The sequence below is a fragment of the Eretmochelys imbricata genome, chromosome 3 (genome assembly GCF_965152235.1).
Source record: "Eretmochelys imbricata isolate rEreImb1 chromosome 3, rEreImb1.hap1, whole genome shotgun sequence".
Taxonomy (NCBI): domain Eukaryota; kingdom Metazoa; phylum Chordata; order Testudines; family Cheloniidae; genus Eretmochelys; species Eretmochelys imbricata.
In genome coordinates, this window is record NC_135574.1 from 115,349,815 (window position 1) to 115,368,176 (window position 18,362).

General features: G+C 42.3%; 1 protein-coding gene across 1 annotated transcript in view; it reads right to left on the bottom strand.

Moving 5' to 3' along the window:
* The window catches only part of SYNE1 (spectrin repeat containing nuclear envelope protein 1), a 483,717-nt gene that overhangs the window by 82,950 nt on the left and 382,405 nt on the right, over positions 1-18,362 (bottom strand). The window contains exons 111-115 of the mRNA XM_077812159.1: positions 17,682-17,831; positions 12,277-12,453; positions 9,283-9,438; positions 5,612-5,767; positions 3,984-4,154 (exon numbers count right to left, since the gene is read on the bottom strand). Of these exons, the coding sequence (XP_077668285.1) occupies positions 3,984-4,154; positions 5,612-5,767; positions 9,283-9,438; positions 12,277-12,453; positions 17,682-17,831 (810 nt within the window). The remainder of the gene's footprint in view (positions 1-3,983; positions 4,155-5,611; positions 5,768-9,282; positions 9,439-12,276; positions 12,454-17,681; positions 17,832-18,362) is intronic.

An 18,362-nucleotide genomic window follows, 5' to 3' on the forward strand; every position in this document is an offset into this window, starting at 1 on the left:
ACAGCAGTTAAGTTGTGGCAACACAGGAAGTGGCACTGGGTAGCCACCTGAGTATGTACCAGGGTACTGGTTGGACTCGTACTTGGGTCAGCTAGCCCATGTCACCACCCATGTTGCCATTTTTAGCACACGAGCTTGATCAAATCTATCTTGGCTATGCCTACATGTGCTGCAATCACACCTCCCGATAGCATAGCCTCAGTTCCTCTCCCAGTCTCCCTGCTGCTTCAAGGAGGGTGTAAACTGGACTGGGTCTGTCTGCTGCTGGCTGTGTGGTGTGGAGGCAGGGTGGAGGTACAAGGGAGCTCTGCCCAGTCACTTCTTCCTGCCCACCCAAATAGGGAGAGGAGGATTGCAGTGCTTCTGCTGAGCCTATTTCCCTTCCAGTGCTGTGAGTGGCAGTACAGGCTGTCCCCTCAAAGTAGTAAGGTGGCGCCTTGGGCCCACAAGCTGGGTCACAATCTGTCCCCAAAGAAAAAAAAATCAAAAGTATTTATTGTTTTACTTGCTGCCTTTTATGAAACGTAATATCTGGGAACAAGGAAAAGAGGCAGCACCATTTGTCAGCTAGTGCTCTGTGGACCTCAGTTTGGGGGAATTGCAAATTTACACATATGCCATTTCCACCTTCACTTATATCCTTGAAACTTCACTGACACATGTATATACATCTACCTAGACTGCCAATCTTTGCAACGCTGTCAGCTTAAATTTGCCCCCAATTAACTATTAATAAAACACATTTTTAAATAAGTCATAAGACATAAGAAATGTTTCCACGATTATTTTTAATTCCAAAACCAACTGTTTTAAAACAAACATACTTCTGTGCTGGTAGTGTTTTCAATGATCATGTTTTTATTATGAGCTCATGATAGTTGATGTTTTTCATAAATCCTCTGCTCCTGGAGTCATCTGAGTATGTGAGAATCTCAGCTTCTGTTTTCTAAAAAGTGTAAGTTTCTAGCCCTCATGATTAAAAAGGAAAATTTGAAAATGTGACCCGCGTGTTCCCTAAAGACTCAGAAACCTGAAGGCAAATATAAAGGAGACTTTTTTTAAACCCTCATGATTTTTAAGCTAGTCTCATGGTTTTGAAAGTTTGGGGTTGGCAATACTGTGTTTGAAACCCATACACTGCACCACTGAAACCTGAAAGAGAAAAAAAAAAACACTTGCCTTTCTGTAACTTGTTCTTTGAGATGTGCTGCACATGTCAATTCCACTGTAGGTGTGTACATGCCCCATGCACAGTTGTCAGAGAACTTTTTCCCTCAGCAGTACCTGTCGAGGTAGCTCGAGCACCCTCAGTTGTCACATGCCACTGCACGTTGGTGTAAGAGAGTGGAGCTGCCCTGACTTCTCTCAGTTCTTTGTACCAGACAGACTCCAACAGAGAGGGGAAGGAGGGCAAGTCGTGGAATGGACATGTACACCACATCTCAAAGAAGAACAGTTACAGAAAGGTACATAACCTTCTTTTTGCCTTCAAGTGCTTACAAATGTCCATTCCACTGTAGGTGACTCACAAGCAGACAGACATGGAGGTGGGCTCAGAGTCTACCTAAACAGTGACTGTATGACAACCTGTCTGAAATAGACATCGTCCTTAGACTGAAATGGCATAATGAGAAGCAAAAGTGTAGGTTGATGACCAAGTCACTACTTTAAAAATTTCTATGATCAACACTTATGCCAAGAAAGCTGCCAAAGTTACCTATGCTCTAGGCAACCTCATACCTCTTAGAGGGGATGCAAGACCTCCTCTCAGCTCACTTTGCTGTAGGGAGTAAGGAGGACGTTGTTTGCCACAGCACCTTCACAGGATCCACAGCAGCTTCATTAATTGGCATGGCCACCCTGGTAAGGGCCGCCAATACCAGAACGTCCACCAACTTGAGGGAGCTTTCACATACCTCCTCTGCTTGAATGTTAAGAACAGAGGCCACCCTTCCTTCTCAATAGACCTTGATGAGGCCTCAGGTCCTCTTGTGGTGTTGAATATCTTGCTACCAACAGCATCATCTGGCGATTATCAAGAGGACACCACAGAATTCTGAGGTGGTGGCTGCTCCATGACTTGCGGTGGGGACGCCACCCAAATGACTTCTGGCTGCTCAGTCCTGGAGAATAATGCTCTTGGTGCCGATGCTCCTAGAGCAGTCTCAATGACAAAGAACAAGAGAGCTGCAGGGAGGTCCTCGCGGAAGGAGGGATGCCCCAGGATGCCCACAACTGTCATTGATATGGGCCTGGGACCCAACCTTGACTGGGTTTTTGCTCCTGAGGAGGAGGAGGAGGAGGAGGCCAGTGCTGTGACTATTGTGTGACCCAAGGTCCCAAATCTCTGATGGAGGGTATGCCCCCTGTTTCTGACAGGACACAGACAAATGCACCTCTGAGTCTGAAGAGGAAGAATCAGACTTCCAACCTACGGGGAGAAGAACGAGTTGGGACTGGGAATAGGTAGCCTGGGGATGGTGGTACCAGGGATATCGTTGGAAGCTTGTCCTTCGACGGCACTGCCCTTTGTGGAAGCTTGGGACGTAGCAGTATGGTGAGTTCCTGACACAGAGAGGTAGGTGCTCCAGGCATCGGTACTAACAGCAAACTTTCTTGCACTGCTGGGGATACCGGTACTGAGAAGCTAAGCATGTCCTGTGGTTGCATACGTCTTCGGGGCGGTTGGGAGCAGCAATGAGTGATGGCTCTCCCACAGAGATCTTTCAGGGATGTTCTTGATGGACGTGGCACAGGCTCTGGAGGTGGCGATCCGTTTTTTTTTAGCTGTAGAGTGCTCCAGTGAGAGACTCTCCCCTGAATGTCTCTTAGAGTCTCTTTCTCTACGAGGCTTTGGCACCAACATGCCTGAGCAAGGTACTGAGCCTGAGGAGGGTCTAAGCCTTTTCTTTGGTATCGTGAATGGGACTGAGGAGCTGCTGACACCTCTGGTCTGCTCCAAACCTAGGCCAATGTACTTGGGGTGCTCTTCATGTGAGAAGAGTCTGATGGGGGATGAAGTGCTGCCTCCATGAGCAAATATTTGAGCCTTGCCACTTTAGCTTTCTTTAAGTGGGGCTTAAATTCCTTAGAAACGTGACAATTGTCACTTATGTGGGATTCTCCCAAATATTTCACACAGGCCGGGGGTGAGTTACTGACCAGCATAGACTAAGCACAAGCGCGGCAGGACTTAAAACCTGGTGAGTGCAACACCGTTTCGGTACTGATCTCGGTACTGCCAGATGAAAACTAGTCCAAAAAGACCTAAGACAAAAGAATCTATCACTAAAACTAGCTAAAACTAACTTAAACTTAACTAACTAACTACTTCCTAACAATAACAGAGTACAAATACAAAGGAAGGAGAAAGCTTATGACAACAAGTCTGAAATGGTTCCAACAACTGCCACTGGTGCTAAGAAGGGACTGAGGAGGGTTGGGGGCGGCTCTGCCCTCTTATACTAGCAAGCAGTAGCCTATGGAGACAGAGTCGCTCAAGCCGCCCTGATGGGTACTGCTAAGGGAAAGAGTTCTCCGACAACAGTGAAATGGACATGTGCAAGCACTTGAAGAACTTATGATAAACAAATGAAACTGACTTTACTTTAATTGTTCAGGGATGGAGAAATGCAGAAGTGATCAGAGCACGAATAAAGACAAGTAAATTTTAAAAATTCTATTAATATTCATATATTTCTAACAACTAGAGATGGTTAGAAAATTTAGAGAAAAAACAATATTTTGATTAAAAAAGCAATTTCACAAAAAGTTACTTTTAAAAATAAATTCAGGACCAGCTCTTCTAGAAACGTGTCTAAGGACATTTGTTAACATCGAAGGTTTTGGCTTGGCAGCACATCTAAGATTCCATATTTGAAGGGCCAGATTCTGCAGTCAGCTATGTCAGTGCAGCACTGAGGGCAGAATTTATCTCCAAATCTTTTCTTAAGATGTCAGGAGGCTCAGTACTTATTCGTCACCTGAAGGTTATCGACTTGGACTTTCACTGCTTCCAGTGAACCTGTGAGGAGATGAAAGCGGGACAAAGAATATCTAGCTTCCATCAGGTAACTATTCAGTTCTTCATAAGCCACTTTGTGAATGCTCCACTGATCAAGCACAGACTGCAACAATATCTTCAGCTGGCCGACCTGGGAGAAAGAAAACAAACCATCAATATGAAATGTGTGAGACGCATTTGCTATTTGCTTAAATTATTTCCCTTCATTTGATCTTGAATTTAAAAAAGGGTAAGCGTTCCAGGCTCAGCGCTATTTGTTCTACAGTCAGGCTTAACAAGAAATGTGCTTGATCACATAACAATTCTGGCCAAGATTTTCAGATGCGATTAGTGATTTTGGGTGTCTCAGTCTTTGGTTATACAACATATGACACCTTAAAGGGGATCTGATGTTCAGTACTTAGCCCTTAATCCACATGGTTTGTCATTAATGATAGCACACACAATGACTATGAGAAAAACTATTTTTCACAGGTGTTGATCAGGCTTTTTCATGGGCCAGTACACAGCAGGGTGAGGTATTAGAACATCTCTGAAGCTCCTGCCTTGTTCCCTAGAATCTCAGCTTCCTTTTTTTTTTAAAAAAAGCAAGTTTCTAGTTGTTATGGGTGAGAAAAAATATCTGAGATACATGAACTGAGTGTAAGCATTGCAGCGTTGTCTGCAGAAAGCCTGGAACAGTATATCCGAGAGTTGTGAACTGCCCCCTGAATCCTAGTGAGGCAGTAACTCAGAAGCCTACTGACGATAGATAATGATGCTGACATTTGAATTATTCTTCATTAAAAGAAAGGGACCGATCTGCACAAGTTACTGTAAATGGTGTCTCGTTTGGTGCCAAAAGTGATTTGCGTTTGGAAAGTTCTGCCACTCCTCCCCCTGCCAATCAAGAAGCAGTTTAGCCCAAGGAGCAGAACCAACAGCAGAGTCATGCTCCAGGCAGGGGGAGTCCAATTAAAGGAGCCCAGTGGAGCTCCGAGAGCAGCATTTTTTTATTTTGATCCTTTGCACAATTTAATGGGAGCAGCGTCTGATTTTGGAAACTCCTATGGGTGGAGATTACTTTTGTGGGTGGAGCTTGGAAGCAGCGGTGCTGGAACAATTTGTAGAGTGGGGATGATGAACCAAGCTGCAAACCCTGTATGTGATGGAAGCCACTTCAAGCCAGCTTCCCCCAGCACCCCTAGTTCCAGCACCCCTGCCGTTTCCCCCCTAATTCGACCTGTGGCTGTAGGTTTATTTATAGGCTCGGGGGCAGTACTGCATACACTGTACTTGTAATGTGTGTACTTTAAAAGGTGGCCCTTGTAATTAATACAGAACATTTCATGTGAAATCTGAAAGCCCTGTGAAAACTTTGATAAATAAGAATTCAGTACCCCTGTGAAATAGGAATTTTCATACCCATTTTACATGTGTAATCACATGAAGGTGGGTACAGACTCACTGCCCAGTCTCCTGGAATATCTACTCCCCGCCCTCCCACTCAGAAGAAATCCACCTGTTGCTTTCTGGTAAGGGCTATCTGCACTCATAGGGATACCAGGCACAGTCTGCCTCATGATTAACAGAACCACGTTCTCTCACCATGTGGTCCAAATTGGCCCAGGAATGGTTAAGTTCTTGCAGGGTACTCATGACAACAGTAGAGACTTCTTCCTTCTTATTCCGGATCAAGGAAAGGCCACTCTGTTCTATTTTCTCAACTTCTTTTTCCTTTGCTTTAATCAACTCGTCCAACTCCTGAAAGAAACAAGCATTCATGTATTGGGTTTAGATCAATAATGCTTCCAGGTACAAAAACACTCTGCAAACCCCCAACTTCTGCAATGATAAGAATGGGAAGAGCACAGTGGTATGCTTATTATTCCTTTAACAATAAAAAAACATCAACAATTTCTATGGCATATTTTCTATTCCCCATATTTACTTTAAAGAAAAAAACAATGTTAATGCTGAGTGTCCATGATTCTATTTACATTACTACAATGCAGAATATCTTGCTCTCATATAGGGTCCAAAATCATCTTAAAAAATAGCTTGAACTACATGGATCTACAGGAAACTGCTCCATTCAGTAGCAAAAGAGAAGCATTTCCTTGTTTCTTAGTTCATTCATTTCACATACCTTTCAATAGTTCATTGGCATCTGGATTTAGTAATCCCAACATGGAGCCATTATTAAGAAATGGAGCACAGCAGCTCTGCTGCATGAGTTGCTCTGCTTGCAGAGACCACGCGCTTCTCAACTTCTCCAAGGCTTCAGCAGTTTTGGAGTGGAGTGACAAACTTGGAGGGTGGAAGAACCCAGAAAGGAAATGCTCTCCATGGCATGCTCCCTTGGCTATCTGGTGCACTTCTAAGTGGAAATCCCTAACATCTTGGTGGAGCAGTAATTACTCATCTATACCTATCCTGTTTGGAGGTAGTGTAAAGGGATCCATGCTGCCAGGTCATGGCCTGGGATCTGCAGGTCTGCCCTCTGGGCTGCACATTGATCCTGAGGTATCTGAGTCCGCACTCCCCACCTCCTCTATACCCCCAAAGCTACTCCTTTCTGAGACACAAATCAGACAAAAACTGTAGATACTCATTAATATTCATCAGTTAGCAAGTGAGTATTAAGGACCAAACCCTACCCAAGTTACATCCTTGAAAAGCCATATCAATAGGATTACATGGGCAGAATTTGGGCCTCGATCTATAACATACACAGACATAAGCACATTCTAAGTTTTACAAGTATGATGAATTTCAGTCTATTGTTTATTCTTATTCATTTCATGTATTCTGTTCCACGTTTCTATTATTTTTAACTTTGTTATAATCCTTTCCGTTTCTCTAATGCTCTTTACTTTGAGCTCATGGTATCAGTTTTAGCAACTAAAATGTAGAAACTAGCTGATAGTCAAAGCATTTGGCATATTTTTCTTTGCTGAATTTCAGTATTTCTACGTATTTCACCCTCATTCTCAGGGACAATGGCATATAAATTGGGATGGACCCAAACCAGAACATTTATCATACTCTCACTGCTCCTTAGTTTTGGTGGTTTAGATAAAATAGGGCTTGCTTCCAATCCAAGTTCGCGTTTTGGAATCAATGAGGTTTCAGAAAATAAAAACCTGGACTCCTTGGTTCCATCTCCAGAGCATAAGCTTGGAATAATACTTGCATCGTTTTCATAACATCTGACACCAAAACAGTCAATTGTTCACTTTTTAGTGGTGCCAATTAAATCTGACATTTTGAACCAATCTAATTGAATTTAATGTTAAAATGTATTATTTAAGTCTGTATGTGGTTGTTCCAAAAAAAAAAAAAAAAAAGGTGGATGTGATTTAAACTGGCAAAGCATCAAACGCCAGAAATACACAGAGAGCCAGAAATATTTACAGAGGAAACTGAGATGTCTATCCTTTCAATCTGATAACTCAGTTAAAGAGTCATTTATGTTTCTGATCTATGATGAAAAAAAATAAAGGCTGCCCTTAACTATTTAAGTGATACTGGATCAGTCTCAGTACCTGTTAATACATAAACTGTAGCTTTTGTGTTAGCTTATCGAATACCTGACAATGTCTGACACCCTAGTGAAGTTATTTTTTAAAACAATTTGTTTTTCTAATGATCAAAGTCTTGTCATTCACAGAGCTGTGAATTTGCTGACGTCCCTGACCCAAAGGAACCGCAAGTTTAATAAATCGGATCAAGCTTTGGACCTCTGCCAAGCAGAGTCTGCCAACTATGTCAAGTTGTGCTAATTATTAATGGTGGCTTCATTGTATGGGTTATTTGCTTTATTGTACTGAAATAATAAAGTCATTTGTACTGAAGCCACAAGATGGATTCAATTTGAAGTTCACAGGAGAGAACTTGAAAATGGTAACTTCTGACACTGCCAAACTTACCAGTCCTCTGCATTCACAGAAACACAGATGGAGTTACTAAATTTGTGAATGCTGGCAATATTTTATTGGACTTTCGAGGATCTCAGTTTTCCTGTGAAAAAAAATTTCTAGCCCTTCTGATTATGAAGATTTACCTGGTGACTTAATTAATATAGGGTCATAATTACTGTGTTGATGGAAAGCTTGGAGAGAAAGAAATGAACAGCACCAATAGATGAAAATTCCCCTATTCCTCTTACCAGGACCGTAACACTGAGCATTACGGACTGTCCATGCTCATGGGGATATAGCTGGCCTAGTGCTCTGAATTTTTCACCACTGTAAATTGGTAATTCCGGTTTGTTGTCTAGTAGATTAAATCAGTCTGGAGGGATCTGATCCCTGATACCATACTGATGCTCTGGCTTGGAAGTCCATATCCAAGCTGATTTCTCTAGAGTCTCCTACTCTATTTTCCCTGATCTGAAAAGAAGCAAGACATTCCTTCACGTTTACAATTCCCAATATCATGCTGGGCCTACTGGACGAGAGAGCTGATTGTGGTTCACTGATTCAGGGCCATCTGGCCCTGAAGCATGTTAGGGCTGCACAGGCCCAGTGACTTAAGGCCAGTCGAGTGTTGGGCATTGCTGAGCTTTGCTCTGATTGGCCTCCTGCCATCTCCATTCCATCCATGCCATGCCTCGCCTCCTCCTCCCTCTTACAGGATGGGCAAGGTGGGGGCAGATGACTCAGACGGAGCCACCTTCACCTGTCGGAGCTGTCCATCAGTAGAGAGTTCCCCGGCACAGGGGGAGTTTTCCACTAGCTGTCTCTGCCTGATTTAAGGCCCTTTGAGTTGCTTATGTGACACAAAGTGGCCTTAGTGGTCCAGAAAATTGGAATGAATTTGGTTTCTTTGTGCATTTTCCATAGGGAAGGAGCATATAGGCCAAATTTGTTTTAAAGCATATTTTCCCCAGCATGTCCAAGGGAGGGCATCAGAAGGAGGGGAAGCAAACTTTTTAAGCAATCAAGCACAATATTCATAACAGTGAAATCCAGAAAAGTGGCTGCCCAGAAAACAGAATGTATCCCTTTAACTCACAGCAATTCAGCATACCTGGGCATGGCCCTGCTTTGTTATTGCTATTACAATTATTAAGCTAGTATTCACATAAGAGTATGCATGTAGGTACATTCAGCACACTATTACTCCTTTGCACTTTAGGGGTGAAATCCTCACCCCACTGAACTCAAGGGGAGTTTCATCATTAATTTCAGTGGAGCCAAGATTTCACCCCATGTTTGCTAGGTGCTGTTTCTACATGCAGGAAAGAGAACCCATAGTTTCCAAGAAAATGTTACCTGACAGTCTTTCACAGCATTCTGGACTGAAGCCTGATCTCCAATTCTCTGTTGTTTCTTCAACCTCTTCTCTTGGGTATCAAACCAAGTTTTCAGGCACTGCACATTGTTTTCATATTCTGTCCAGGATTCCAGCAGGCTTTCCAACAGTTGGATCTGTAAAGAAATACATATGTATACATCCTAAATGAAACAGCTTCTCTGTCAAGAAAATTAAATAATTCAGTGCAGATGAATGTTGATTTGTGCTTTCCTCAGAATTCAGTGTATTCCTGCATTCAGAATTTAGAACAGAGTATAAAGTCAAACTCAATTTTATTCATCCTCTATTTATTAACGATTAAACAGCAAAGAAAAAACTCAAAGAAGTATTTCACTGAGGAGTTTCTCTAGTGATCTAGCTCACGATACCCCAAATTTGTGACAAGCTGGAAGACGCTTTCCACATAAAAGTTTACATGGAGTGGAATTCTCTTCAGGTGAATGGTGATGGAGTGAAACATCATTTACAGTGAAGAATTATTCCAGGCCAAAATTATTTGAAGGTAATTTACTTCTATGCATTTGTGGTTAGTGAGACCCGCCACTCATTATGCACATTTGTATTTTAGTTTGAAATAAGATTGTAGGTTATTTGCTTTTCTATTTTATGTTTGTAGAGTGCCTGGCACAATGGATTCCTGATTGTCTGGCTATGTAGACTACCTCCTCAGGCCCTACGCTACCAGCACTCCCAGCTGTCTTCGAGACACCACGGACTTCTTGAGGAAACTACAATCCATCGGTGATCTTCCTGAAAACACCATCCTAGCCACTATGGATGTAGAAGCCCTCTACACCAACATTCCACACAAAGATGGACTACAAGCCATCAGGAACAGTATCCCCGAGAATGTCATGGCAAACCTGGTCGCTGAACTTTGTGACTTTGTCCTCACTCATAACTATTTCACATTTAGGGACAACTTATACCTTCAAGTCAGCGGCACTGCTACAGGTATGGCACCACAGTATGCCAACATTTTTATGGCTGACTTAGAACAACGCTTCCTCAGCTCTCGTCCCCTAACGCCCCTACTCCAATTGCGCTACATTGATGACATCTTCATCATCTGGACCCATGGAAAAGGAGCCCTTGAGGAATTTCACCATGATTTCAATCATTTCCATCCCACCATCAACCTCAGCCTGGACCAGTCCACACAAGAGATCCACTTCCTGGACACTACGGTGCTAATAAGCGATGGTCACATAACCACCACCCTATACCGGAAACCTACTGACCGTTATACTTACCTACATGCCTCCAGCCTTCATCCAGACCACACCACATGATCCTTTGTCTACAGCCAAGCTCTACAATACAACTGCATTTGCTTCAATCCCTCAGACAGAGACAAACACCTACAAGATCTCTATCAAGCATTCTTACAACTACAGTACCCACCTGCTGAAGTGAAGAAACAGATTGACAGAGCCAGAAGAGTACCCAGAAGTTACCTACTACAGGACAGGTCCAACAAAGAAAATAACAGAATGCCACTGGCCATCACCTTCAGCCCCCAACTAAAACCTCTCCAACACATCATCAAGGATCTACAACCTATCCTGAAGGATGATCCATCACACTCACAGATCTTGGGAGACAGGCCAGTCCTTGCTTACAGACAGCCCCCCAACCTGAAGCAAATACTCACCAGCAACCACACACCACACAACAAAAACACTAACCCAGGAACCTATCCTTGCAACAAAGCCCATTGCCAACTGTGTCCACATATCTATTCAGGGGACACCATCACAGGGCCTAATCACATCAGCCACACTATCAGAGGCTCGTTCACCTGCACATCTACCAATGTGATATATGCCATCATGTGTCAGCAATGCCCCTCTGCCATGGATGTTGGCCAAACTGGACAGTCTCTATGTAAAAGAATAAATGGACACAAATCAGATGTCAAGAATTATAACATTTAAAAACCAGTCTGAGATCACCTTCAATCTCTTTTGTCACTCAATCACAGACTTAAAAGTGGCAATTCTTCAACAAAAAAACTTCAAAAACAGACTCCAAGGAGAAACTGCTGAATTGGAATTAATTTGCAAACTGGATACAATTAACTTAGGCTTGAATAAAGACTGGGAGTGTATGTGTCATTACACAAAGTAAAACTATTTCCCCTTGTTTATTTCCCCTCCTATTGTTCTTGTAAAGTGCTGGAAATGGCCCACCTTGATTATCACTACAAAAGGTTCCCCCTGCCCTCCTGCTGGTAATAGCTCACCTTTCTTGATCACTCTTGTTACAGTCTGTATGGTAATACCCATTGTTTCATGTTCTCTGTGCATATAAAATCTCCCCACTATATTTTCCACTGTATGCATCTGATGAAGTGAGCTGTAGCTCACAAAAGATTATGCTGTAATAAATTTGTTAGTCTCTAAGGTGCCACAAGTCCTCCTTCTCTTTTTACTGATCTTTATTGGGACCTTCGGTGCTATTTTATTATAAAACAAACAAAAATATAAATATACATGTGTTCTTTGACAGATTAGCAGAATTTGCTAATTTACAAGCAAGAATAATAGTCTGCTGATGCCCAATTTTAAGCTCAACCTGCCACAAGTGACAGATTAAGACTGCACCAATCTTCTGAGCACTTCAGTTAATAGACACTGGAGAAACAGAAAGCATTCATTCACTCTTTGTTTCAGTCTGAACACCACGGTCATAAGTGTGCAGGAGTATTTGAAATAATTAGGAAATGCATTAAGATAAATGTAAAACTGAAGGAGCTATGGTACTATCGGAAAGAAGATGGCATGTCTCGGAGAACACTGAAGCAATTATGTTGACACTAGATGTTTGGTTTTGCCAAAGGAGGTGTTCATATTACTCAGGACACGCTAAATTAATTTTAGTATGCCTGCTCCTGAATGAGTTGCATCTATTTTTAAATGCACACTGAAAAGCAGCTGTTTTTTTCTTACCTTTTCTGTTATCAGGCTCTGGAGGATCTGCCAACGTCTGTTCATTGCTCCAAGCTGTTCCGCAAAATCAGTCTTGTCACTACGTTTACTTTCCACATCCTGGCTGCTAATCTGTAGTACGGACTGGTTCACAAAGTCTACTGTCAACTGTTTGCAATTTACATCAATTTTAAACCCCTGGCAAAACAAAGAGAGAGGAGAAGAGGAGGATCCATCATCACTTTTCATACTTATTCCTGGAGAGTTAGCCTGGAAAATAGCATTTCTGGTTTATGATCTAGCAATAAACCAAGATGTAAAATATCCAGACAATATACTACCGAAAAATGAACGTAAAAATATCAGTCCTTAAAACTGTATGTACTAACTTCTGGAAAGTATATTTCAAAAAAATGATTACTTACCTGTTCTGTAAGTGTTGTTCTTCAAGATATGGGTGCAGATGTGCATTCTAAGGAACACACTAAGGTGTATTTGTGCCAGGAGTACCAGAACTGGAGATTTTGTGCACGTGCCCTATGCCACTCCTGGACCTTCCTAAGACTATGTAAGGGCGGTCCCCCCGACTTCAGTTCGTTTGCACCAGAGAAGAAGCCGTAAGACTCTGATGGGCAGAGGATGGGTTGTGGAATACACGTCTGCACCCACATCTCCAACAACAATTACAGAACAGGTAAGTAACCATTTTTCCTCTTCCTGAGGTTGCAGATGTGTATTCTATTGAGGCAACTCACAAGCAGTACCGTAAGTTGGGGGCTACTGAATCTATTTAAATAATGATTGCAACACATATTTGCGAAGTTCTCATCAAATTTGGATGAAGTGGTGATGGCATAATGAATGAATGTACATACTGAGGTCCAAGTGGCAGCTCTACAAATTTCCAGTATAGAAACATCTTCAGGAAGGTGACAGATGTAGCCTGGGCCCTTGCTGAAAGGCAGAGAGTCTTTGCACAGGAGTACTGGCTACCCTGTAGGCTGTTGTAATGCAGAAGGTAATCCATGTAGAGATCATCTGCGCTGACACTGTCTGACCTTTCATGCAATCAGCACTGGAGACAAAAAGATGAGGAGACTGAAAGGCTTGGTCCTGTCCAGACAGAAGGCCAGTGCCCTCCAGACATCGAAGGTACGTAGACCAGAATGTGGTTTCAGGAGGAAAACCAGGAGATGCACTGGTTGATTTAAATGAAAAACTGACACTACTTTAATTAACAACTTTGGGTGTCGCCACAGGGCTACCTTGTCTTTGAAAAATACTGTATAAGGAGGGCCCACCATCAAAGCTTCTAGTTCAGATGCTCTCCTGGCTAGGCTGGTGCTGTGAGTATTAACATGATGTGATCTTGTTTCGGTTTGTGAATGACATGTTGGATCAGAGGGATTGGGGGAAATGCATACATTAGCCCCAGTCTCCAGTCCAATATCAAAGTATCAGTTAGTAAGCCCAGATTTTGACCTGCCCAAAAGCAAAACTGCTGATACTTCTTGTTTTCTTGTGTAGGCTGACTAAAGGAATGTCCAATGCCCAAAGGATGGACCTCAGCATGCTGGTTTTGAGACACCACTCATGGCTGAGAGAAAATCTAATGCCGAGGAAGCTGGCCAGCTGGTTCTGGATGCCCAGTAAGTGTGTAGACACGGGAGTGATATCCTCTGTGATGCAAAACTCCTGAAAGCTCATTGCCTCTTGGCAAAGCTGGCTAACGTGAGCCCCTCTCTGCTTGTTTAAACAGTACATTGCTGCTGTGCTGCTGGCCAAAATTTGGAACAAGAAGTCCTTAATGCAGGGAAGGAAAGCTCAGTAAACTCTGTGAATTGCCCAGAGATTGAGGATACTGATAAAGATCAGACTTGTGCTCCATCCAGAGTGTTGTGTTCATGACCCTTCTAGGTGAGCTCCCCAACCTATCAAAGAGGCATCTGTTACAGCTGGGATGGGGGTGAGGGTGAGGTCAGAAAAGGGAATGTCTATACATATGTTGTTCTGGTTTATTCACCGCCATAGGGCATGCAACATTGCAGGTGGGAGCTGGACCAACTTATCAAAATGGTGCTTACTTGATGATAGACCAATTTCAGCCACACCTGAAGCATATGAAGACACAGTCTTACACACTTGGTTGCATATCTACAAGAGGCCACATGAACTAGCAACCTCAAAATGAGTCCATAAGAACAGCCATACTGAGTCAGACTAATGGTCCATCTAGCCCAGTATCCTGCCTTTGGGAAGTAGCCAATGCCAGGTGCTTCGCAGGCAATGAACAGAACAGGTAAATATCAAGTGATCCATCCCCTGTTGTCCATTCCCAGCTTCTGGCAAACAGAAGCTAGGGACACTTCATGGTTTTGCATCCCTGCTCATCTTGGCTATTAGCCACTGTTGGACTTATCTAGCTCTTTTTTGAACCTTTTATAGTCTTGGCCTTCACAACATCCTCTGGCAAAGAGTTCCACAGATTATTGTGCGTTGTGTGAAGTAATACTTCCTTTTGTTTGTTTTAACCTGTTGCTTATTAATTTCATTTGGTAACCCCAAGTTCTTGTGTTTTGAGGAGGAGCAAATAACACTTCCTTATTTACTTTCTCCACATCACTCATGATTTTATAGACCCTCTATCCTATCCCCCCCTTCGTCGTCTCTTCTCCAAGATGAGAAGTCCCAATCTTATTACTCTCTCCTTGTATGGAAGCTGTTCCGTACCCCTAATGATTTTTGTTGCTCTTTTCTGAACCCTTTCCAATTCCCATATATCTTTCTTGAGATGGGGCAATCAGATCTGCACACAGTATTAAAAATGTGGGCATACCATGAATTTATATAGAGGCAATATGATATTTTCTGTCTTATCATCTATCCCTTTCTTAATGATTACCAACATTCTGTTTGCTTTTTTGACTGCCGCTGCAGATTGACTGGATGCTTTCAGAGAACTATCCACAATGACTCCAAGATCTCTTTCTTGAGTTGAAACAACTAAAATAGACTCCATCATTTTATATGTATAGGTGGGATTATGTTTTCCAATGTGCATTACCTTACATTTATCAACAATGAATTTCATCTGCCGTTTTGTTGCCTAGTCCAAACCAGGGTGGATGGATGAGACATGAGGGACATGTATAAGTTGTGAATCATTTGAAATCTCTATTGGGGAATGAAAAGCAGTTAAAATTGTTGAGTCATGCAGGGTCTCAATGAACTTGAGTAGGAATAAGTGCTGACATTCCCCTGTTCAGTGTGAGTTCTAGAGGCCACGAATCTGGTCCTGGGATGGCCCTCAAATCAGCCAACAATTGAGGTGAGGGAAGACATGGATTCTGTTCTTTCTTAAGCAGGCTGTGAGCACCGCCATGCATTTGGTGCACGCAGGAGGCACTGATATGCCAAAGGGAACTACTGTATACTAACAATGATGGCCCCCCGTCACATAATCTGAGGAATTTCCTGGGACTGGGCAACATTGCGTGTCTTGAAGATCAAGGGCAGTGAACCAATTGTTACAGACTAGGGAGGTAATGACTGATGCTAGGGTAACCATGCAGTATCTGACTTGCTTGATAAACTTGTTGAGAGCCTGAAGGTCCAATATGGGTCTCAGGTGTCCTTGGGGATCAGGAAATGGCAGGAGTAGAAACCCCACCCCTGAAACTGCAGGGGACCTTTCTCTATAGCCCTCAGAGTAAGCAGAGTCTGAACTTCTTGTAAGAATATAGACTCATGAGATGGATCCCTCAAAAGGGACAGAGAAGGAGGTTGTGGAGGAGGGATGGAAAGACATTGTATTGAATATTCCAGTCCCACAGCACTCAGGACCTACTTATCTGAGGTTATTACCTCCCAAGCACTGAGGAAGTAAGATAATCTTTTCCCAAAAGCAGCAGGAGGGGGGAGGAATGGGAATATTGCTGCTGGCTGTATTGCTTTCTTGACAGCTGGTTGAGGGGAAAAGATTGGTTAAAACTGGAGAAAGATGGCCCTCTCTTCTGAGGCTTATGTTGCCTCCTCAAAATGTCTGTTGCCTCAGAGAATAGAAGGGCTGTCAATGGTACTGGTGAGAATATTGCTGTGGAGGCTCATATTGGCATCTCTTGATGGTTGGACTATAGACTCCTAGGGAGCAGAGGAAAGTACATGAATCTTTAAAAGAGTCAACAGCTGGTCAGTCTTGCCCAAAAACAAAGATTGCCCATCAAAGAGTAGGTCCTCAAAAGATTGTTGAATATCTGGTGCTATACCAGTTTTATATAATTATGATGCCCTTTTTATTATAATTACAGAAGCTATCACCCTGGAGAGGGCATCTGTGACTGGAGCGAGGTCTTTGCAACCAACCAACCCTCTGCTAAGAAAGCCCTGAACTCCTCTTTTGAGTAGTCTGGCAATTTATCTGAGCATGTAGACATTGCCTCCAAGTTGAAAAAGTCATATTTTGCTAATAGAGCTCATTGGTTCACTATTCACAGCTGGAGCAAAGCAGTGGAATAAATCTTTCTTCCTTTCTTTCTTCGAGTCCAGTCTTTTAGGCTCTTTTTCCTTTGGAATCGACTTAAAGTTCCCCACCGCAACTCTCATTAGTGGCCATGACAATTAGGGAGTTTGGTGCTGGGTGAGAGTAAAAACACTCGTATCCCTGCGATGGGATGTCATATCTCGTCTGTACATTTAGCTGTTGGGGCTAGACACACTGGAGTAAGCTATAAGGCTTTCACCGGCTGCAAGACAGCTTTGTTAATCAAGAGGGCTACTCTTCCTGGAATCGTTGCCTGAAGGATGACCAATAACGCATGGGTATTTTCCTATACCAGTTCAGCTTGAATACCCAAAGCTATAGCTACTCTCCAACAGGTATTACTGTGGGGAAAAGTCTCTAGCTCTGGTGTGCTTTGCGCAAATACACCTGAGGGAAGACATGTCTGCAGCGACTTGAAGAAGAATTTCTTTTTATTGATGCTCTTTGAGAGAAAAAAAATCTGACATTGAAAATAAAATGCTTATGTGCATATGTATTTATCAGAGTAAGAATGTTACCAATTTGAAAGGAACTGGAGTTAAGAATTTACATTCTATATAAAAAATAGTCTTTCAAATTTCATTTGGATAAGGAATTTTTCCTGTTTGGCCTAAACCATTGTCTAGCATTGTTCGGTGCTAGAAAACAACAGTTACTTTCCTATCTAAGAGGTAGGTGATCTTTCTGTGTAAAGAATTCAAAAATCAATATGCAACATTTGCCAAATGTTTTGTGGTCTTTGGACAAAATTCAGTCATAATAAAAATCAGTTATTTGTATGTCACCTTGCCTTTGTAGTGAAGTTACAGAATACAGAGCTTTAGTTCGTATGTTGAATTTGACAAAATAAACTTAATGTATTTGCCAACCATCCTCACTTAATTACCTTATACTTCTGTAGATAATCCTGAACGGCTTTATGTCCTACTACATTTTTAATATTCTCCTCATCCTCCTGAATGATATTTTCCATCAGTGAAATCCAACTCATGAGTTCAGTGATGGCATGACGAGAAGGAAGCTTGTCCATCTGAAGCTGTAAAGGCAAAGGATTTCAATTAATGACATACTGTCAAGAGAATGGATAAAAGCACTTTGCTCTGTTAATTAAGCCTACTCTATTTTTCTCTGTCTTCATTATTCTGCATACTTAACAGATCATTTGGTCTGTTTTTCTGGATGTTTATGAACTGTTAAAGTATAAGTTCTTTTTGGAAGTATATTATATTACATATATAACTGTACATATTAATGTATAATGTGTCTATATAAGCAAAGAACCATATTTTAAGTAATATTTTTTAAAACAGTCACTGGTGGTAAGCAATTTTGGATTTACTTCCATTTGTCACTTTAGGTAGGCATCTGGATGAGCCTATGAAGATACCACTACTGAATTTTAATAACCTGTCAATTATCAGCTCTAACTACACTAATTCCTCATTGTACTAGAAATACATGGGTCCTCAGACAATATCTTCTACCCTCTTCTTTATTTGTTAATGGCTGATGAGCAAGTCTGCTGCAATGATTCCCCTCTTCTGTGCCCTCCTCCTATGGCAGCTGA